Source organism: Oncorhynchus gorbuscha, linkage group LG18, assembly GCF_021184085.1.
Source record: "Oncorhynchus gorbuscha isolate QuinsamMale2020 ecotype Even-year linkage group LG18, OgorEven_v1.0, whole genome shotgun sequence".
Taxonomy (NCBI): domain Eukaryota; kingdom Metazoa; phylum Chordata; class Actinopteri; order Salmoniformes; family Salmonidae; genus Oncorhynchus; species Oncorhynchus gorbuscha.
In genome coordinates, this window is record NC_060190.1 from 5,525,548 (window position 1) to 5,548,821 (window position 23,274).

Genomic DNA, 23,274 nt, shown 5'->3' on the forward strand with positions numbered 1-23,274 from the left:
GGGTGAAGGGCAGAGAGAGGGGGAGAGGGTGAAGGGCAGAGAGAGGGGAGAGGGTGAAGGGCAGAGAGAGGGGGGCAGAGGGTGAAGGGCAGAGAGAGGGGGAGAGGGTGAAGGAGCAGAGAGAGGGTGAAGGGCAGAGAGAGAGGGGTGAAGGGCAGAGAGAGGGGGAGAGGGTGAAGGGCAGAGAGGGGGGGGTGAGAGGGCAGAGAGAGGGGGAGAGGGTGAAGGGCAGAGAGAGGGGGAGAGGGTGAAGGGCAGAGAGAGGGGGAGAGGGTGAAGGGCAGAGAGAGAGCAAGAGGGAGAGAGAAGATGGGGAGGGGATACGATGTATTTGTGAGGAAGTGACAATGCTTGGTCCCATCAGCAACACAGTGCACAACGTGTCCACCTCCCACACACACACACGTCAGAGCGTCAGAACAGGTGTTACAGCTATTGAATCTATTCAGCTCAATCAGGTCTACAGCCACTAGATGGCAGACCAGAGTCATCACTGTCTACAGTGCCGTCACTGAAGACAGAGGCATGACCACAGAAACCTTACACCTCATCACACATAACTACCACTGGCCAATCAGGCCACAAATGTTACACGACTAGAAAACTCTGAAAAACACGATTGTTTTTAATGTACTGAATAAACACACACTCAAATACCCATTCAGATCCATTTCACAACCCCCTTATCATTGACATCCGTTGGTCACAGCATGAAACACACACATTAATTAATGACACATGAATTACATACAAGACTTCACAAGGCAACATGGCGTTATTCTTTACATGGTCAAATAAGAATCACAGACTTGGTGCTCAGTGACAGCGCTTCTTCAACCTGGAATCACAGACTTGGTGCTCAGTGACAGCGCTTCTTCAACCTGGAATCACAGACTTGGTGCTCAGTGACAGCGCTTCTTCAACCTGGAATCCATAGTGATGAAACCGCCACGTCCACGTCACACTATTATGACGACGAAGACGTTACTTCAAACATGGACGCTCTTTTCCTCAAAAGAAAAACAACAACTAATGTGCCTGGGGGCGGGGCCAGTGGCGCTGTTCCACCTATTGGACGGCTCTGTTTGTTCAGAGGGTGGGGCCAGTGGCGCTGTTCCACCCATCGCCGGTCTCTGCTTTAAGGACGGCTCTGTTTGTCCAGAGAATATCTCTGTACAGAACAAGTAGAATTGACACATTATAGTAATTATTGCACCAGATCCCAAAGGTATTATGGAATCCCACAGAGGTGGTTTGAATCCGGAGTGACTCAGGTTTTGAATCAGGATGGACTACATTTGTTCTTTGTTGATGGTCTGCGGCTCTTCAAGCCTGCAAGAAAGAAAGAAAGAAAGATAGAAAGAAAGAAAGAAAGAAAGAAAGAAAGAAAGAAAGAAAGAAAGAAAGAAAAGGATGGAAGGAGGAAAATAGTACAATGGTTAAATGACTTGAGATAAACAGAGAAATACAGGTATGGACATAACGCTGAGAGGGAGAAGGAGAGGATCAAACTGAGCTAAAATAATGAGACAATAAAAACAACTTACTGTCATTGTCCTGTGTGTTGACAGTCTGTTGAGAAGCACTTTTCAGGCTCATTTTAAACTTCTTAATCTTCATTGGTTGTTTCACCATGACTTCAAGGTTATTCATCTCCTCCATACTATTGGTTCCCAACGATGTGGGGGAGGAGATTGGACTGGTTGCCGGGCTATCACCCCCGGTGTCCACGCTCTGATTGGCTGTTGATTTCCCCTTGAAGAGTTTCTTAAAAGAAGAGCGGGATTTCTTCTCCAAAATGCTGTCGGTTTTTTCCGGCCCCACCTTCCCTCCGTCGGGTGGTAGCGGGGTGAGTTGATCCAACCACTCGCTGTTCACCTGCATTAGTCCCTCAGGACCCGCAGTTATAGCTGTCTTTTCTATGCCTGGTAAATCCTGCAAGGACCCCATCAGTCCAGGAACACTATTCCCGTACACCAAAGAGTATTTGGGGTTGTGGTATTTATGTGCAGGCACCTGGAGATCACCTCCACGCGAGTTGCCTAGACTGACCTGGAATCTGGATGTAGCGGCTCGTAACTGGGGTTTTACGGGCTCCACTTTGAGCCGCGCGGCGGCGGCCATGTTGGGAGGTGGGCTGAGGTTGAACTCCTTGTAGAGGTCCAGTTTTTCGGACACGGCGTAGAGCTCGCAGAAGTCGCGGTCAAAGAAGTCGATCACCTGGCCAGTCATGACCGTGATCATGTTGCGGTCCATCCGAGACGAACTCCATGAGAAGCTAGAGGAGAAGAAGATCACAAGAACAATGTTTAGGTCTTCAATAAAGACACAGTGAAACACACACAGCAAGAGAATCTAGGAGAGAAATAACAGATATGTGTTATATCTTGGAAATAAACACACAGTAACACACACACACACACGACAGAGAGAGAGACAGAGAAAGAGAGGAAGAGAATGAAAGAGAGGGAGAGAGAGAGAAGAGGAGAGAGAAATAGAGGAGAGAGAGAAAGAGTGAGAGAAGAGAGAAAGATAAAGATAAAGAGAGAGAGAGAGAGAGAAAGAGAGAGAGGGAAGCATACAGCTACTTTCTCTCACCTGTAGGAGCCGAACATGACTTTGTCCCCATCCACCAGCATGTATTTACTACACAAAGAACCAAGGAGTCTACCGAAGGACAGACCCAACCCTGTCCCCTGAACTGTACGAGTCCTGATGTTCTGAAAGATACAACACACACAGTTACATAAAGGGATTTGGTAACCTGACACAGTCATAAACAAAACGCACGCAGACCAGCAAGATTCTCCAGACGCACAGAAAGACAGCAACTCATGGGTGTTAAACCTCCACTGTCCAAACTACCATTAACATAGAAGTCTTTTCAATTTAAAATGCCAAAAATCACTTGACATTTCATTTATTTAGCAGATGCTCTTATTCAAAGAGACTCACAGTTTTTCCTCACTGGTCCCCCCAGGCATGTCACATGATCACACATGACACAGGGCCCTTGTACAACACATAAGTGAGTAGCCTAAGGCCTTCAATGCTCCTCTGCTTCAGGATGAGGGACCGTCTCTTACCCGCAGGTGCTGAGCTCCGACCTGCAGCCTGCAGCACATATCCAGGAAGTGTGGGACCCCGCTGACATCCAACAGGATGTAGACGGCCACGGAGCGCCGCGACGCTGCGTCCAGCAGGTCCTGCAGTATCTGGATGTCTGTCAGCAGGTCCATGACTATAGCTAACACCTGAAAGATACAAAGACAATCAAACTTGATTTAAAAATGGAATACAGTCAAACTTGATTTAAACACACATAGAGGCAGGGGTAATCAAATACAATCAAACTTTATTTAAAACACCTGGAGGGAGAAACATAGCAAATACATTCAAATCAAACTATATTTAATGGTCAACAACTAAATGAAAAAAAACATATAATATACACAATGTATATGCAATATAGGTAGAACGATACATGGAAATAAAAAGTGATTAAGATCAATAGTTGTGAATCATATCACTTGAAAGTCAATAAAACAATGAAAAACTTCCCTGACAAAAGACCATACAACAATGACTGACTGTCAGGCTGAAAGCACAAGCTGGGCCTACAGAAAACACGTAGGCGTATACACTAAACCAGGGGTGTTATAAAGGCTTATAAACAATGACATCTTGGCGGTGTAGAGACATATTTCAAACTTTTATGCCAATTCTGCACATTTGACAACGGAGCTGAGAGACAATGTTGCCGTTTTAAATCTCGTTTCCTGCAGTTCTAGGCATTGTGCCATGGCTGAGGCGGTGCTCTTTTTCTCAAACATCATAACAAAATGAATGCTGCTAAACTCATTGTTTTGGGACCTTTCAACTTTCTCCCTGAGCTTTAATGTTGGTGATTGTTAGTTCTCAGAGATGATACTATGACCAAATATATATGTCCATTATCTTTACCACATACTGTATATCTGGTTTTAGTGGTTTAAATTTACACTGAAAGTCTTTTTTCATCCCTAAAATTATACTTTTTTTTCATCCCCTATCTATTTGTGTATATTTTTCATCCCCTATCTATTTGTATATATTTTTCATCCCCTATCTATTTGTGTATATTTTTCATCCCCTATCTATTTGTATATATGTTTCATCCCCTATCTATTTGTGTATATTTTTCATCCCCTATCTATTTGTATATATTTTTCATCCCCTATCTATTTGTGTATATTTTTCATCCCCTATCTATTTGTATATATTTTTCATCCCCTATCTATTTGTATATATTTTTTACCTTGTTTGGACATAGGGGCCTGAAAAAAAGCTTAGTTCAATGGTAGAAAAATCCCTGTGGCTGACCCAACACTGACCCAACACGTCTCCTAGTTGACCCAACACTAACCCAACACGTCTCCTAGTTGACCCAACACTGACCCAACACGTCTCCTAGTTGACCCAACACGTCTCCTAGTTGACCCAACACTGACCCAACACGTCTCCTAGTTGACCCAACACTGACCCAACACGTCTCCTAGTTGACCCAACACGTCTCCTAGTTGACCCAACACGTCTCCTAGTTGACCCAACACTGACCCAACACGTCTCCTAGTTGACCCAAACCGTCTCCTAGTTGACCCAACACTGACCCAACACGTCTCCTAGTTGACCCAACACTGACCCAACACGTCTCCTAGTTGACCCAACACTGACCCAACACGTCTCCTAGTTGACCCAACACTGACCCAACACGTCTCCTAGTTGACCCAACACTGACCCAACACGTCTCCTAGTTGACCCAACACGTCTCCTAGTTGACCCAACACGTCTCCTAGTTGACCCAACACTAACCCAACACGTCTCCTAGTTGCCCCAACACGTCTCCTAGTTGCCCCAACACGTCTCCTACTTGCCCCAACACGTCTCCTAGTTGCCCCAACACTGACCCAACACGTCTCCTAGTTGACCCAACACTAACCCAACACGTCTCCTAGTTGCCCCAACACTAACCCAACACGTCTCCTAGTTGCCCCAACACGTCTCCTAGTTGCCCCAACACGTCTCCTAGTTGCCCCAACACGTCTCCTAGTTGCCCCAACACGTCTCCTAGTTTCCCCGAAGCTGCCAGGCTGGCAGAGACAAAGCAGAGACAGAGACAGGTATGGGGGAGGGGTGTAACACAACAAAACACCTGAGGAAGGAACTAGAAAGTGGAATCTCAGCTATTATCTTTCCTCAGAACTGGTTCTGTCCTGCTTAGCTTTTACTTTCTGTTTGATATGGGGAATTATTGAAAGAGTATGAATTTCCATGGACCTAGAACTCTCTGGAGCAGATTGAGACCGATACAGCAATGTGAACAAGGCTCAACCAGGATGCCTACACAAGCTTTATTCTGGAGACCACCTCAGCAACGTGAACAAGGCTAAACCAGCATGCCTACACAAGCTTTATTCTGGAGACCACCTCAGCAACGTGAACAAGGCTAAACCAGCATGCCTACAAAAGCTTTATTCTGGAGACCACCTCAGCAACGTGAACAAGGCTAAACCAGCATGCCTACACAAGCTTTATTCTGGAGACCACCTCAGCAATGTGAACAAGGCTCAACCAGCATGCCTACACAAGCTTTATTCTGGAGACCACCTCAGCAATGTGAACAAGGCTCAACCAGCATGCCTACACAAGCTTTATTCTGGAGACCACCTCAGCAATGTGAACAAGGCTCAACCAGCATGCCTACACAAGCTTTACTCTGGAGACCACATGCCTCAGCAATGTGAACAAGGCTCAACCAGCATGCCTACACAAGCTTTATTCTGGAGACCACCTCAGCAATGTGAACAAGGCTCAACCAGCATGCCTACAAAGCTTTATTCTGCTCAGCAACCAACCAGCATGCCTACACAAGCTTTATTCTGGAGACCACCTCAGCAATGTGAAAAGGCTCAACCAGCATGCCTACACAAGCTTTATGCCTACAGAGACACCTCAGCAATGTGAACAAGGCTCAACCAGCATGCCTACACAAGCTTTATTCTGGAGACCACCTCAGCAATATGAACAAGGCTCAACCAGCATGCCTACACAAGCTTTATTCTGGAGACGGCCTCAGCAATGGGAACAAGGCTCAACCAGCATGCCTACACAAGCTTTATTCTGGAGACGGCCTCAGCAATGTGAACAAGGCTCAACCAGCATGCCTACACAAGCTTTATTCTGGAGACGGCCTCAGCAATGTGAACAAGGCTCAACCAGCATGCCTACACAAGCTTTATTCTGGAGACCACCTCAGCAATGGGAACAAGGCTCAACCAGCATGCCTACACAAGCTTTATTCTGACCACCTCAGACAGCAATGCAATGTGAACAAGGCTCAACCAGCATGCCTACACAAGCTTTATTCTGGAGACCACCTCAGCAATGTGAAAAAGGCTCAACCAGCATGCCTACACAAGCTTTATTCTGGAGACGACCTCAGCAATGTGAACAAGGCTCAACCAGCATGCCTACACAAGCTTTATTCTGGAGACCACCTCAGCAATATGAACAAGGCTCAACCAGCATGCCTACACAAGCTTTATTCTGGAGACGGCCTCAGCAATCAACCAGCATGCCTACACAAGCTTTATTCTGGGAACAAGGCTCAACCAGCATGCCTACACAAGCTTTATTCTGGAGACGGCCTCAGCAATGTGAACAAGGCTCAACCAGCATGCCTACACAAGCTTTATTCTGGAGACGGCCTCAGCAATGTGAACAAGGCTCAACCAGCATGCCTACACAAGCTTTATTCTGGAGACCACCTCAGCAATGGGAACAAGGCTCAACCAGCATGCCTACTTTATTCTGGAGACCACCTCAGCACACAAGCTTTATTCTGGAGACGGCCTCAGCAATGTGAACAAGGCTCAACCAGCATGCCTACACAAGCTTTATTCTGGAGACCGCCTCAGCAATGTGAACAAGGCTCAACCAGCATGCCTACACAAGCTTTATTCTGTAGACCACCTCAGCAATGTGAACAAGGCTCAACCAGCATGCCTACACAAGCTTTATTCTGGAGACCACCTCAGCAATGTGAACAAGGCTCAACCAGCATGCCTACACAAGCTTTATTCTGGAGACAAGGCTCACCAGCATGCCTAGCAATGTGAACAAGGCTCCTACACAAGCTGAACAAGGCTCAACCAGCATGCCTACACAAGCTTTATTCTGGAGACCACCTCAGCAATGGGAACAAGGCTCAACCAGCATGCCTACACAAGCTTTATTCTGGAGACCACCTCAGCAATGGGAACAAGGCTCAACCAGCATGCCTACACAAGCTTTATTCTGGAGACGGCCTCAGCAATGTGAACAAGGCTCAACCAGCATGCCTACACAAGCTTTATTCTGGAGACCACCTCAGCAACGTGAACAAGGGTAAACCAGCATGCCTACACAAGCTTTATTCTGGAGACCACCTCAGCAATGTGAACAAGGCTCAACCAGCATGCCTACACAAGCTTTATTCTGGAGACGGCCTCAGCAATGTGAACAAGGCTCAACCAGCATGCCTACACAAGCTTTATTCTGGAGACGGCCTCAGCAATGTGAACAAGGCTCAACCAGCATGCCTACACAAGCTTTATTCTGGAGACCACCTCAGCAATGGGAACAAGGCTCAACCAGCATGCCTACACAAGCTTTATTCTGGAGACGGCCTCAGCAATGTGAACAAGGCTCAACCAGCATGCCTACACAAGCTTTATTCTGGAGACCACCTCAGCAATGTGAACAAGGCTCAACCAGCATGCCTACACAAGCTTTATTCTGGAGACCACCTCAGCAATGTGAACAAGGCTCAACCAGCATGCCTACACAAGCTTTATTCTGGAGACCACCTCAGCAATGTGAACAAGGCTCAACCAGCATGCCTACACAAGCTTTATTCTGGAGACCACCTCAGCAATGTGAACAAGGCTCAACCAGCATGCCTACACAAGCTTTATTCTGGAGACTACCTCAGCAATGTGAACAAGGCTCAACCAGCATGCCTACACAAGCTTTATTCTGGAGACCACCTCAGCAATGGGAACAAGGCTCAACCAGCATGCCTACACAAGCTTTATTCTGGAGACCACCTCAGCAATGGGAACAAGGCTCAACCAGCATGCCTACACAAGCTTTATTCTGGAGACGGCCTCAGCAATGTGAACAAGGCTCAACCAGCATGCCTACACAAGCTTTATTCTGGAGACGGCCTCAGCAATGTGAACAAGGCTCAACCAGCATGCCTACACAAGCTTTATTCTGGAGACGGCCTCAGCAATGGGAACAAGGCTCAACCAGCATGCCTACACAAGCTTTATTCTGGAGACGGCCTCAGCAATGTGAACAAGGCTCAACCAGCATGCCTACACAAGCTTTATTCTGGAGACCACCTCAGCAATGGGAACAAGGCTCAACCAGCATGCCTACACAAGCTTTATTCTGGAGACCACCTCAGCAATGGGAACAAGGCTCAACCAGCATGCCTACACAAGCTTTATTCTGGAGACCACCTCAGCAATGGGAACAAGGCTCAACCAGCATGCCTACACAAGCTTTATTCTGGAGACGGCCTCAGCAATGTGAACAAGGCTCAACCAGCATGCCTACACAAGCTTTATTCTGGAGACCACCTCAGCAATGGGAACAAGGCTCAACCAGCATGCCTACACAAGCTTTATTCTGGAGACCACCTCAGCAATGGGAACAAGGCTCAACAAGCATGCCTACTACACAAGCTTTATTCTGGAGACGGCCTCAGCAATGTGAACAAGGCTCAACCAGCATGCCTACACAAGCTTTATTCTGGAGACCACCTCAGCAATGTGAACAAGGCTCAACCAGGATGCCTACACAAGCTTTATTCTGGAGACCACCTCAGCAATGTGAACAAGGCTCAACCAGGATGCCTACACAAGCTTTACTCTGGAGACCACCTCAGCAATGGGAACAAGGCTCAACCAGCATGCCTACACAAGCTTTATTCTGGAGACCACCTCAGCAATGGGAACAAGGCTCAACCAGGGTGCCTACACAAGCTTTATTCTGGAGACCACCTCAGCAATGGGAACAAGGCTCAACCAGGATGCCTACACAAGCTTTATTCTGGAGACCACCTCAGCAATGGGAACAGGGCTCAACCAGCATGTCTACACAAGCTTTATTCTGGAGACCACCTCAGCAATGGGAACAAGGCTCAACCAGCATGTCTACACAAGCTTTATTCTGGAGACCACCTCAGCAATGGGAACAAGGCTCAACCAGCATGTCTACACAAGCTTTATTCTGGAGACCACCTCAGCAATGGGAAAGGGTGGAGGAGGAAAAGGTTTCTTCATTCACATGAATGTTCTCATTCAGACAAGGAAAAGGCTGTATGCTGACATTACATTCTCCAGAGGAAACATGCTGAGTGAAGTGTTCTGTGTTGTAACAACGGGGCCTGTGTTGTGTTCACAAAGCCTGGTACAGTAGGAGTGTTGACCAGCTTGGCCTTTTAGATCATAATGGACCGGGGAGACCTGATCCTAGATCAGCACTCCTACTCTAACACATACACTTTATGAGTACGGGCAAAGAGAAACAACAAGTAACAGTATGAAATAATTCAAGTTAAAACCTACAACACCACAATGTATTCCATCTAACAGTAGCCACAACAAAATGCACTCATTGTTAATGCCAATCATGTAAATGTTGTGATGTGGATCACACAGTAATCTATTGTACTGTATGTAGATGAAGACAACCACAGTATGCTAAGATAAACACACCACACCTGATTATGTAGGTCCCTGTATCATTACTGAGTGTGTGTGTGTGTGTGTGTGTGTGTGTGTGTGTGTGTGTGTGTGTGTGTGTGTGTGTGTGTGTGTGTGTGTGTGTGTGTGTGTGTGTGTGTGTGTGTGTGTGTGTGTGTGTGTGTGTGTGTGTGTGTGTGTGTGTGTTTAACTATACATGAGGGGACCAGAAGTCTCCACAAGAACAGTAAACAACAAAAAAAAGTGACCAACTGGGGACATTTAGTTGTTTCTAGGGTTAAGGTTAGAAATAGTGTTAGGGTTAGAATTACGTTAAGGGTTAGAGTTAGGAGCTAGGGTTAGGTTAGGGTCAGGTTTTCGGTTAGGGTAAGAGTACGGTTTAGGGTTAGGTTTAGGGATTAGGGAAAATAGGATTTTGAATGGGACTGAATTGTGTGTCCCCACAAGGTTGGCTGTACAAGACTGTGTGTGTTTGTGGAAAAGGAGGGCTAAACAGGCCCCCATTAACATCGACGGGGCTGAAGTGGAGCGGGTCGAGAGTTTCAAGTTCCTTGGTGTCCACATCACCAACGAACGATCATGGTCCAAACATACCAAGACAGTGGTGAAGAGGGCACCACAACACCTTTCCCCCCCAGGATTTGGCATTGGTCCCCAGATCCTCAAAAAGTTCTACAGCTGCATCATCGAGAGCATCCTGGCCGGTTGCATCACTACCTGGTACGGCAACTGCTCGGCATCTCACCGTAAGGCACTACAGACGGTATTGAGTACAGACAAGTACATCACTGGGGCAAAGCTTCCTGACATCCAGCACCTCCATACAAGGCGGTGTCAGAGGAAAGCCCCAAAAATTGTCAAAGGCTCCAATCACCCAAGTCATAGACTGTGTTCTCTGCTACCACAAGGCAAGCGGTACCGGAGCGCCAAGTCTAGGTCCAAAAGGATCCTTAACAGCTTCTACCCCCAAGTCATAGACTGTGTTCTCTGCTACCACAAGGCAAACGGTACCGGAGCGCCAAGTCTAGGTCCAAAAGGCTCCTTAACAGCTTCTACCCCCAAGTCATAGACTGTGTTCTCTGCTACCACAAGGCAAACGGTACCGGAGCGCCAAGTCTAGGTCCAAAAGGCTCCTTAACAGCTTCTACCCCCAACCATAAGACTGCTGAACAATGAATCAAATGTCCACCAGACTATTTACATGAACCCCTTGTTATTGTTATGTCATTTTCTTGTGTTCTTTATTTTATAAATTGTTTTACTTTTTTAAATTTTCTTAACTCTTTCTATAACTGCATTGTTGGTTAAGGGCTTGTCAGTAAGCGTTCCACAGTAAGGTGTATTCGGCGCATGTGACACAAACTATTTGATTTGATGTGTGGGTGGTGTGTACTTGCAACCACATTCTCGACATTTCTCCTCACATTAAACAAACTGCTTCAAAGCTTCCGGCTGCGGTGTTCCATGAAATCCTATTTGGCAACACACACACACCTGAGAAATGACTTTCATATGTTCTCATTCACTCACTTGACAGGTCGGTGAACTAGAAGTAGGGTGAAGTTGCCACTACTTGGGTCAGTTTGACATTTCTCCCACTAATGGTTAAGGTTAGGATCGGGGGAGGGGAAGCTGATCCTAGATCTGTACCTAGAGGAAACTTCAGCCCAGAGCGGTAAACTACCCAGGGGGAATCCCCTGTAGGTATAAATAGACAGTGCATAGCACATGTACATGACATTGTGGAGGCTACCTGCCGCCCTGTGACCTCACATTAACACACTGTCATATATGTAACATACGGTATATGACATCGGCCCAGGTTTAACATGTCATCATACTTCTGTAACAATATACTGTATTGACACAATCCTTTTTCACATGTTTTATTTAACCTTGATTTAACTAGGCAAGTCAGTTAATAAGAACACATTCTAATTTAGAATGACGGACAAAACCAAACCAAGACATGGATGTGATTGTGTGTTGTTCTAAGACCCAGTTGTACAAAGGGAGGAAATGTGTCATGGTTTGACTGCCTGACTAACTGACTGCCTGACTAACTGACTGGCTGACTTGCTGATTGGGTGGCTCTGACTGGATGACTCACTGGCTGACTGGTTGACTGACTGGGTAAAGATGGGTGGGTCCAAAATGACTCAGTCTCTAGTGACACGATAAACAAACTTCGCTAAAGGCAACTGAACTAAGCAGCTCTGACTCCAGTTCACCCTGTTATGTGCTGCCAACATGCTGAGGGATTTGTTCATTCATCACAATGGAATAGAACCCCCTTTATCTCTCCTGTGTGCTGTTTTAATGGAAGGTTGTACGCATCCACAAAGGGTGGAAAGTACAGACCGTGTGTGTGTGTGTGTGTGTGTGTGTGTGTGTGTGTGTGTGTGTGTGTGTGTGTGTGTGTGTGTGTGTGTGTGTGTGTGTGTGTGTGTGTGTGTGTGTGTGTGTGTGTGTGTGTGTGTGTGTGTGTGTTTGTATATGTGTTCTCTGAATAGCCTAACTTTAATTGACATGACAGAATGTTTCCTGTGTAATAGGGAAATCCGCTGTTCGTTCAATGAGGGCATTCAACAATGATATACGTCATCAGACAGGAATCATGGCCCGTGGATGATTCCCCCAAGTTGACGTGGATGATTCCCCAAGTTTACGTGGATGATTCCCCAAGTTTACGTGGATGATTCCCCCAAGTTTACGTGGATGATTCCCCAAGTTTACGTGGATGATTCCCCCAAGTTTACGTGGATGATTCCCCCAAGTTTATGATTCCCCCAAGTGGATGATTCCCCCAAGTTTACGTGGATGATTCCCCAAGTTTACGTGGATGATTCCCCCAAGTTTACGTGGATGATTCCCCCAAGTTTACGTGGATGATTCCCCAAGTTTACGTGGATGATCCCCCAAGTTTACGTGGATGATTCCCCAAGTTTACGTGGATGATTCCCCCAAGTTTACGTGGATGATTCCCCCAAGTTTACGTGGATGATTCCCCAAGTTTACGTGGATGATTCCCCCAAGTTTACGTGGATGATTCCCCCAAGTTTACGTGGATGATTCCCCCAAGTTTACGTGGATGATCCCCCAAGTTTACGTGGATGATCCCCCAAGTTTACGTGGATGATCCCCCAAGTTTACGTGGATGATTCCCCAAGTTTACGTGGATGATCCCCCAAGTTTACGTGGATGATTCCCCCAAGTTTACGTGGATGATTCCCCCAAGTTTACGTGGATGATTCCCCCAAGTTTACGTGGATGATCCCCCAAGTTTACGTGGATGATCCCCCAAGTTTACGTGGATGATTCCCCCAAGTTTACGTGGATGATCCCCAAGTTTACGTGGATGATCCCCCAAGTTTACGTGGATGATTCCCCAAGTTTACGTGGATGATCCCCCAAGTTTACGTGGATGATCCCCCAAGTTTACGTGGATGATCCCCCAAGTTTACGTGGATGATCCCCCAAGTTTACGTGGATGATCCCCCAAGTTTACGTGGATGATTACGTGGATGATCCCCCAAGTTTACGTGGATGATCCCCCAAGTTTACGTGGATGATCCCCCAAGTTTACGTGGATGATCCCCCAAGTTTACGTGGATGATCCCCCAAGTTTACGTGGATGATTCCCCAAGTTTACGTGGATGATTCCCCAAGTTTACTGGAAATAATAATAATAACAAAATAAAAGGTTAATCGTTGGACGTAAAAGACTGTAAAAACACCAGGAAATCAGATCCAAGTGATTTACATTTAAGAAATATGTTCCCAAGAATTCCCCCGCATAACAGAGAGACACGTGATCGTATATAAAGGTAAGCAAGGTTTGAAATTATTACGTTTTAGTCAAAAAATATATCTGTTTGGGCTTCTTGCGGTCAATTTGCAGTCTACAACTTATGTGTAATTATGTTCAGGCCTCTCCACAATCCTCTCAACAAAAAATATCGTCCTGCGGTTGAATCTAGTTGATGACAAGTTTAAACACTCACTTCCATATGCCCCTGCTGATGCACACACACACACACACACACACACACACACACACACACACACACACACACACACACACACACACACACACACACACACACACACACACACACACACACACACACACACACACACACACACACACACACACACACACACACACACACACACACACACACACTTTATGTTTCACTCCGCTGAGACACGCCTCTAATAAACAGTCCTTTATTCGGGCCATCCATTCTCTCTATTCAATCACCGCCTCTCCACTAACCTCCCCAGACGCATTTGAAGTTCTCTGATAAATTACTATATAGATTACTTTCCCATTAAAAAAATGGCTTCATGAGTTAGATTCTTACCTCACATTTGAGATACATAGGCCGGGGCTCTATCCCAATAATAAACCATTACAACACAGTCATTAGTCCTGCGTTATTCAGTTCATCACTATGTCGTTACATCATTATTGAACAGTATATACCCACAGTTCACCTTGGTAGCTTCTTGGATCAGCCTACGAATGACCTCCTTGATGTGCGGTCCGTTCTCTTTTGGCGGGTGCGTGTGAACCGCCACGCGTGTGACCCCCTTGAACAAACCCCCGTTGGGCCAACCGAGATCCAACGGCGGCACCTCTGTATCCGACATCTGCGGCCAGTACGTCGAATGGTGCCCCGAGTTCGCTTTGGAACCGTCGGGTTTCGCCTTTAATGCTCCGCACTTCTCTTCATCTTCAGTGTCATATTCTTTGAAAGTGTTCCTTATCGTTTTAATATCACGGGCCGAGAGAAAGTCTTTCACTTTGTCCTCTTTCAGTCGCATTTTGAAAGCGCCGTCACCGTTTTTGAGCAGTTGTTCAACCGCCGCGCGTTGTTCTTCGCTGTAGTAAAACTCCGGTTTGGACTCCGGGACGTTCTCTTTGATGTGGCCGTCCTCCATGCATGTTAGCTGGGACTCGGCCATGGCTGGTCACCGCTAGACTGAAGCCTATGGGTAAAGTCGCACAACCGCTGATTTTAAAAGAATCCGGAAGATACACGGTTACCTACCTACCTACCTAGGCTACCTGTGTGACGTTTGACTTTGACAGCTAACCTCAAATGCTGCGTTCAGAAATCTGGGAACTTGGAACTCGGAAGTCTCCGACTGCAGTGCGTTCAATACAACTGGGAACTCGTTGAAAAAAACGAGCTCCGTCTGTGTCATCCAAATCTGAATTCCAAGTCAGAAACTCGGGCATCCTAGAGCTACTTGAATTCCGAGTTGGATGACCATTCAAAAGCGCACTATTTACCCAGTTCCCAGTTATCGTGAACGCGGCATTACCTGCCATAGGGGCGGAACGATAAATACCTTATTATATGACGGAAATCACCCTATGGAAGCGCCCAACGCGTATGTGGCTATCATGCACGTGACTGTCAGACTGTGATTATTGTTGGACTTCGAACAACCCAGATATTTGTGGCTCTTCCTGGAATTGGTGTGATTCCACAGTTAGTTGATCCAAGGCTATTGCTCTCACACAAGTCAAACTCTAAATGAATGGTAGCTATGATGCAACATTGATTAACATTTATACAGGGGCTTACAGAAAATGCATTTATTTGATAATCATACAGTAATAATTGTGTTCTGTAGTTGTAAATAGTTGTGTTATCCTGACATAAGCCTACGGTATGGTAAAGTACATTGATAATAAACCAGAAAGAAAGTTACAATACATATATTTAATGCTAAAGCTAATCATTATGTTCTCTCTCTCTCTCTCTCTCTCTCTCTCTCTCTCTCTCTCTCTCTCTCTCTCTCTCTCTCTCTCTCTCTCTCTCTCTCTCTCTCTCTCTCTCTCTCTCTCTCTCTCTCTCTCTCTCTCTCTCTCTCTCTCTCTCTCTCTCTCTCTCTCTCTCTCTCTCTCTCTCTCTCTCTCTCAGAAATATAGATGTTATTGTTAGGGAGGCAGGAAGCCTAGAGGTTAAGACTGTTGGGTCAGTAACCCGAAAGGTCATTGATTCGAATCCCTGAGTGAAAAATCTGTCAATATTCCTTTGAGCAAGGCACTTAACCCTAATTGCTCCTTTAAGTTGCTCTGGATAAGAACGTCTGCTATAATGAATGAAGATACTTATTTGGCTCTAAATGCCATGTTCTCTCTCATACAGGGTTGGTGTAGTTGGAAGGGAACACTCCCGCTTGTCCCCTCAGTCTTCCTTTCCACCATGACATGTCGGAACACTCCAGCACCTCGATGATGTCACCGGCCTTAAAGCTCAGCTCGTCCTTCTCCTCGGCGTTGAAGTCATACTGAGCTCTCACCTGCATCAGACCACCGCCCCCCGTGGTCACGGCCGCACGCTGGAACACAGGCACACACACAGGGGTTGATTAGACACGTAGCTTCATTCTATACATACACACACATGCATGGAGGTACATACACGCACGCACGCACACGCACACACACACACACACACACACACACACACACACACACACACACACACACACACACACACACACACACACACACACACACACACACACACACACACACACACACACACACACACACACACACACACACACACACACACACACACACACACACACAGGAGGGATTTGGTTGTAGAGAGTATACTACCTGTGGTGGGGGTATAGGGTCTGGTGTGCGGGGCAGGGGTTGTTGAGGCTGGGGTACGCAGGGCAGAAGATGGTGAGGCTGGGGTATGCTGGGCAGGGGCAGGTGAGGCTGGGGTATGCTGGGCAGGGGCAGGTGAGGCTGGGGTATGCTGGGCAGGGGCAGGTGAGGCTGGGGTATGCTGGGCAGGGGCAGGTGAGGCTGGGGTGCGCGGGGCAGGGACTGGTGAGGCTGGGGTGCGCGGGGCAGGGACTGGTGAGGATGGGGCTGAGAGGATGGGGCTGATGTCCTGGTCTGGCCAAATCCCTTCTCCTAGGAAGAAAAGTGAAATTAGAGAGAGAGCACTGTCATAACTTTTCTTTCAGATTCGATAAACCGATAATGAACAGTTTTAGCTATTTATCAAGCTTGAAGGACCCTACACCATCATTTAGTGAACAGGGATCCTCCATAGTTCTACTCCTGCCTGTGTTTCTGTGTCCAGCAGATAGATGCTGTTTAGAGAAAGAGTTGTTCATATAGTACTCCACCAGCTACTTTATTAACTACGTATAAGCCCTTCATAAACCCCTTATAAACCCTTTATAAATACTTATAACTGGTACCTGTGTTTCTGTGTCCAGCAGATATATGCGGCTGTGTTTAGAGACAGAGTTGTTCATGTAATAGTTCACCAGCTCGTTGAAGGAGCTGAACTTCTCAGACCAGAGGTAATACTGCCCTCTGGTGTCTGCCATCACCTTGAAGTGCTGCACGTCTGCCTCATGTCTGGGAGAGGTAGGTAGGTAGGTAGGTAGGTAGGTAGGTAGGTAGGTAGGTAGGTAGGTAGGTAGGTAGGTAGGTAGGTAGGTAGGTAGATAGGTAGGTAGGTAGGTAGGTAGGTAGGTAGGTAGGTAGGTAGGTAGGTAGGTAGGTAGGTAGGTAGGTAGGTAGGTAGGTAGGTAGGTATAGTGATATGATGCAAATAGGAGGCAAATATGTCAATGATGTCGTGCATATTAATCTAGCTTTTTAATGTAAAGAAACACACACACTGACCTAACGGATATGGAGAAATCTCCTGGGGAGCTCTGGCTGCCTCTGATCAGAAAGGATCCTATAGGCTGAGTCATGAGAGACTCCTGGGCCTCACCTCGACTAGCACTCTCCTGGTACCAGCTAGAGATGGGGGAGAGGGGGAGGGAGGAAGAGAGAGGGGTATAAGGGGAGGGGGGAGAGGGGAGGGAGGAAGAGAGAGGGGGAGAAGGGGTGGGGGGAGAGGGAGGAAGAGAGAGGGTGAGAAGGGGAGGGGGGAGAGGGAGAGCAGTAAACAAAATAGTATTTAGTATTTTTCATAACATCGGATTGTGTTCACACCTGCTTACACACAGACATCACATAGCCAAAACACACTGACACACAGTACTGCTTGATTTTCTTGGGTAATAAGTATGACCTGGGTAGGTGATTGTCTTGGGTAATAAGTATGACCTGGGTAGGTGATTGTATTGGGTAATAAGTATGACCTGGGTCTTGGGTAATAAGTATGACCTGGGTAGGTGATTGTCTTGGGTAATAAGTATGACCTGGGTAGGTGATTGTCTTGGATAATAAGTATGACCTAGGTCTTGGGTAATAAGTATGACCTGGGTAGGTGATTGTCTTGGGTAATAAGTATGACCTGGGTAGGTGATTGTCTTGGGTAATAAGTATGACCTGGGTCTTGGGTAATAAGTATGACCTAGGTAGGTGATTGTCTTGGGTAATAAGTATGACCTGGGTAGGTGATTTTCTTGGGTAATAAGTATGACCTGGGTAGGTGATTGTCTTGGGTAATAAGTATGACCTGGGTCTTGGGTAATAAGTATGACCTGGGTAGGTGATTGTCTTGGGTAATAAGTATGACCTAGGTCTTGGGTAATAAGTATGACCTGGGTAGGTGATTGTCTTGGGTAATAAGTATGACCTGGGTAGGTGATTGTCTTGGGTAATAAGTATGACCTGGTAGGTGATTGTCTTGGGTAATAAGTATGACCTGGGTCTTGGGTAATAAGTATGACCTGGGTAGGTGATTGTCTTGGGTAATAAGTATGACCTGGGTCTTGGGTAATCAGTATGACCTGGGTAGGTGATTGTCTTGGGTAATAAGTATGACCTGGGTCTTGGGTAATACATTTACATTTACATTTAAGTCATTTAGCAGACGCTCTTATCCAGAGCGACTTAATAAGTATGACCTGGGTAGGTGATTGTCTTGGGTAATAAGTATGACCTGGGTAGGTGATTGTCTTGGGTAATAAGTATGACCTGGGTAGGTGATTGTCTTGGGTAATAAGTATGACCTGGGAAGGTGAATGTTGATGTAGTTACGTGGTATGTATCCCTTCTTTCCATGTCGCTCAGCCATCAACCAGTCATCATTGGTGCCCAAGATCTACAGAGAACACACACACACACACACACACACACACACACACACACACACACACACACACACACACACACACACACACACACACACACACACACACACACACACACACACACACACACACACACACACACACACACACACACACACACACACACACACACACACACACGCACACACGCACGCGCGCACGCACACACGCACGCACACGCACACACGCACACACACATGCGCGAACACACACACAAACACACACACACTTAAAGTGGTTAGAATGGAGAAGTACTGTAGCCTACTATTGACATAAGTCCCAGAGTGCAAACAGGAAATGCTGTGGATACCGTATGACTTATACATGTTTGCCATTTGACCGTCTCACAACATAACTTACTGAATGCTATAATAAAGGCCTGTGACCAACATGTCAGAATCTATCAACTAACAATGGGTTTGCAAGACAGTGTTGCATGGAGTATTTCTTCCGACATAAGGGTTGTCTACTTATGTTTACTATGTGCCCTTGCTAGGGTACACTAGTAGTGTGGAAGGGGATTGTCCTCTTTACCTTCATGTTGTCTCCCTTCCTGAAGCTCAGCTCGTCCTCAGCAGTGGCAGTAAAGTCATACTTACCTACTGCCTCCATAGCAGGGAGTCTGGGGGGAATTCAGAGGGAGAGAGATGGAGGGAGGTGAGAGAAAGAGAGAGAGAGAGAGAGAGAGAGAGAGAGAGAGAGAGAGAGAGAGAGAGAGAGAGAGAGAGAGAGAGAGAGAGAGAGAGAGGGAGGTAGGGAGGGACCGGGAGAGAGAGAGAGAGAGAAGAGGGAGGTAGGGAGGGACCGGGAGAGAGACAGAGAGAGAGACAGGGAGGTAGGGAGGGAGGGACCAGAAGAGAGAGAGAGATAGAATAGGGAGGTAGGGAGGGACCGGGAGCGAGAGAGAGAAGAGGGAGGTAGGGAGGGACCGGGAGAGAGAGAGAGAGAGAGAATAGGGAGGTAGGGAGGGACCGGGAGAGAGAGAGAGAGAAGAGGGAGGTAGGGAGGGACCAGGAGAGAGAGAGAGAGAGAGAATAGGGAGGTAGGGAGGGACCGGGAGAGAGAGAGAGAGAATAGGGAGGTAGGGAGGGACCAGGAGAGAGAGAGAATAGGGAGGTAGGGAGGGACCGGGAGAGAGAGAGAGAGAGAGAGAGAGAGAGAGAGAGAGAGAGAGAGGAGAGAGAGAGAGAGAGAAGAGGGAAGTAGGGAGGGACCAGGAGAGTGAGAGAGAGAGAGAGAGAGAGAGAGAGAGAGAGAGAGAGAGGGAGAGGGAGAGAGAGAGAAGAGGGAGGGACAGGGAGAGAGGGAGAGAGAGAGAGAAGAGGGAGGGACAGGGAGAGAGAGAGAGCGAGAGAAGAGGGAGGGACAGGGAGAGAGAGAGAGAGAGAGAGAAGAGGGAGGGACAGGGAGAGAGATGGAGAGAGAGAGAGAGAAGAGGGAGGGACAGGGAGAGAGAGAGAAGAGGGAGGGAGAGAGAGAGAGAAGAGGGAGGGACAGGGAGAGAGACAGAGAGAGAAAGGGGAGGGACAGGGAGAGAGAGAGAGAGAAAAGGGAGGGACAGGGAGAGAGAGAGAGAGAGAGAGAGAGAAGAGGGAGGGACAGGGAGAGAGAGAGAGAGAGAGAGAGAGAGAGAGAGAGAGAGAGAGAGAGAGAGAGGGAGGGACAGGGAGACAGGGAGAGAGAGAAGAGGGAGGGAGAGAGAGAGAGAGAGAGAGGGACAGGGAGAGAGAGAGAGAGAGAGAGAGAGAGAGAGAGAGAGAGAGAGAGAGAGAAGAGGGAGGGACAGGGAGAGAGAGAGAGAAGAGGGAGGGACAGGGAGAGAGAGAGAGAGAGAGAGAGAGAGAAGAGGGAGAGACAGGGAGAGAGAGAGAGAGAGAAGAGGGAGGGACAGGGAGAGAGAGAGAGAGAGAGAGAGAAGAGGGAGGGACAGGGAGAGAGAGAGAGAGAGAAGAGGGAGGGACAGGGAGAGAGAGAGAGAGAAGAGGGAGGGACAGGGAGAGAGAGAGAGAGAGAGAAGAGGGAGGGACAGGGAGAGAGAGAGAGAGAGAGAAAAGGGAGGGACAGAGAGAGAGAGAGAAGAGGGAGGGACAGGGAGAGAGAGAGAGAAAAGAGGGAGGGACAGGGAGAGAGAGAGAAGAGGGAGGGACAGGGAGAGAGAGAGAGAAGAGGGAGGGACAGGGAGAGAGAGAGAGAGAAGAGGGAGGGACAGGGAGAGAGAGAGAGAGAAAAGGGAGGGACAGGGAGAGAGAGATAAAAGGAAGGAAGGAAGGAAGGAAGGGGGAGAGGACAGGATAGAGAGGTTAAACAAAGGCATTGTTCTGTAATAGAAACCCAAAACAAATCAACTTTGACACATCATTAATAACTATACGATCCTATAGACAACAACGACAAGAACAACAACAAACACTGTAAAGGAAACTGATACATACCTTGATCCCCCCAGACAGCACGGTTAGTAGAGATGGCAGCTCCAAACTTTAACTGTCCTTGTCACAGTTCTGACAGACAGGATATGATGCAGTCCTGCAGTTGCGCAAACGGAACCTTGTTCTCAAGCTGTTTAGAAGATGTCTCACCGTATACACACACACACACAACACACACACACGACACACACACACACACACAAACACACACATTAACACTCACTAACACACACAGAGAGAGAGAGAAGGGGTGAAACCACAATGCAGTCTCAGTGAGACCATATGCTAAATAAAGTCTGTTTCAGAAGAGAACATTCATCATTGACAAACAACTTCCTCCTTTGGAAGCACTGCTGTCGCTGGCTTTCTGGAAACACCCAAATAACCTTTTACATTTCACTTGCCAGCGTTATGATCCTGTGCTGGAGAAAACACACTTTATGTTGCACAAGCAAACACAATATTCTCCCTTGAAAGTGTGTGAACCAACACACACTTTCCCTTCCTCATATGTTTTTAAGTCTGTGTTTCAGACAGGATCAGAAGCTGTAGCAGAGACTCAGTCTACGTACACACACACACACACACACACACACACACACACACACACACACACACACACACACACACACACACACACACACACACACACACACACACACACACACACACACACACACACACACACACACACACACACACACACACACTCAGTCTAGATCTATACAACCACTGGGTTTGGGTTCTTACCAACAAGGCCACTATTGCCTGAGACAGCGTTTCATAAAGGAGTAGTTCACTGTTTTACAACTTGATGTTAGCTGGTTCCTCACCCTGAAAGAGGTCTTTGGGCCAGGAGAAACGTATTTATACAGCCATTACAAACTTCAGCTGACTTAAGCCACCATTAGCTAAAAATCTATTGAAGTGATGGGGGCATGTTGTTGTTTTTATGGCCAAATCACGTTTAAGTGACATGATGTGGACATTACTGTTCTAAACATGCTCACTTTCCCCCATCAATTCCATGTGAATCTATCGGTGGATGAAGTTAGCTCTGGTCGTAATGGCTGATTAAAGGAAACTGAACCACGGATGACAGTTTCTCCTGGCCCAAAGACCTCTTTCAGGGTAAAAAATCAAGTAAAATAGTGAACTAGTCCTGTAATACTGGTCGGGGGTGCCTATTTTAGTTTTTGCCCAAGCTTTAACACACTTGATTTAAAAAAAGGCTTGATGGGCCTCCCGGGTGGCGCAGTGGTTAAGGGCGCTGTACTGCAGTGCCAGCTATGCCATCAGAGACTCTGTGTCATGTTTTGTCATATATTGTCTTGTCATTATGCTTTCCCTTCTGTTCGTTTCCCCCTGCTGGTCTTATTAGGTTCGTTCCTTTTTTCTATCCCTCTCTCTCCCCCTTCCTCTCTCTCTTCTCTCTATCGTTCCGTTCCTGCTCCCAGCTGTTCCTATTCCCCTAATCAATCATTTAGTCTTCCCACACCTGTTCCTTATCTTTTCCCCTGATTAGAGTCCCTATTTCTTCCCTTGTTTTCCGTTCCTGTCCTGTCGGATCCTTGTCTATTGATCACCGTGCTGTGTCTGTGTATCGCCCTGTCGTGTCGTGTTTCCCTCAGATGCTGCGTGGAGAGCAGGTGTCTGAGTCTGCTACGTTCAAGTGCCTTCCCGAGGCAACCTGCAGTTCTTGATCGAGTCTCCAGTCTGTTCTCGTCATTACGAGTAGAATTATGCCTTTTGATTGTAAAGTTACTTTACTGGATTAAAGACTCTGTTTTCGCCAAGTCGCTTTTGGGTCCTCATTCACCTGCATAACAGAAGGATCCGACCAAGAATGGACCCAGCGACTATGGATTCTCTCTACTCTACTCTCGAGTTCCAGGGAGCGATGCTCGGCAGACACGAGCAGGAATTGTCTGCTGCTCGGCATGCCGTTGAGACCCTGGCCGCTCAGG

The 23,274-nt window shown here is 47.1% G+C and overlaps 2 protein-coding genes and 1 long non-coding RNA gene across 4 annotated transcripts; all 3 read right to left on the bottom strand.

Moving 5' to 3' along the window:
* Positions 1 to 605: 605 nt before the first annotated feature.
* LOC124002647 (protein FAM83F-like) lies at positions 606 to 15,174 on the bottom strand. Of its 2 annotated transcripts, XR_006833092.1 has the most exons (6): positions 14,295 to 15,174; positions 3,087 to 3,254; positions 2,599 to 2,720; positions 1,548 to 2,278; positions 925 to 1,332; positions 606 to 881 (listed from the first exon to the last, which is right to left on the bottom strand). XR_006833092.1 is itself a non-coding variant. In XM_046310234.1 (5 exons), the coding sequence occupies exons 1-5, from the start codon at positions 14,763 to 14,765 to the stop codon at positions 1,283 to 1,285; spliced, it is 1,542 nt and encodes a 513-aa protein (XP_046166190.1). In that variant the 5' UTR covers positions 14,766 to 15,174; the 3' UTR covers positions 606 to 1,282. The 2 variants fall into 2 exon arrangements, 1 of the variants encoding a protein (XP_046166190.1); XM_046310234.1 differs by having other exon boundaries at positions 606 to 1,332.
* Positions 15,175 to 15,390: 216 nt separating this feature from the next.
* Positions 15,391 to 21,536, bottom strand: LOC124002650 (GRB2-related adapter protein-like). Its single transcript, XM_046310237.1, has 7 exons — positions 21,311 to 21,536; positions 19,413 to 19,500; positions 18,759 to 18,850; positions 17,476 to 17,595; positions 17,043 to 17,205; positions 16,441 to 16,749; positions 15,391 to 16,154 (listed from the first exon to the last, which is right to left on the bottom strand). Exons 2-7 carry the CDS (start codon positions 19,488 to 19,490, stop codon positions 15,954 to 15,956), a joined length of 963 nt encoding a protein of 320 aa, XP_046166193.1. The 5' UTR covers positions 19,491 to 19,500; positions 21,311 to 21,536; the 3' UTR covers positions 15,391 to 15,953.
* Positions 17,955 to 18,750, bottom strand: LOC124002652. Its single transcript, XR_006833093.1, has 2 exons — positions 18,512 to 18,750; positions 17,955 to 18,476 (listed from the first exon to the last, which is right to left on the bottom strand). It is a non-coding gene; the product is annotated as an uncharacterized LOC124002652 (long non-coding RNA).
* Positions 21,537 to 23,274: the final 1,738 nt, after the last annotated feature.

Coding starts and splice junctions, on each gene's coding strand:
- LOC124002650 (XM_046310237.1), bottom strand. CDS start 19,490: ATGGAGGCAGTAGGTAAGTATGACTTTACTGCCACTGCTGAGGACGAG. Junction 17,206..17,475: donor GATTTCTCCATATCCGTTAG/GTCAGTGTGTGT, acceptor TACCTCTCCCAG/ACATGAGGCAGACGTGCAGC. Junction 16,750..17,042: donor TGCTGGACACAGAAACACAG/GTACCAGTTATA, acceptor TTTTCTTCCTAG/GAGAAGGGATTTGGCCAGAC.
- LOC124002647 (XM_046310234.1), bottom strand. CDS start 14,765: ATGGCCGAGTCCCAGCTAACATGCATGGAGGACGGCCACATCAAAGAG. Junction 2,721..3,086: donor TCGGAGCTCAGCACCTGCGG/GTAAGAGACGGT, acceptor TGTATCTTTCAG/AACATCAGGACTCGTACAGT. Junction 2,279..2,598: donor GTCATGTTCGGCTCCTACAG/GTGAGAGAAAGT, acceptor CTTCTCCTCTAG/CTTCTCATGGAGTTCGTCTC.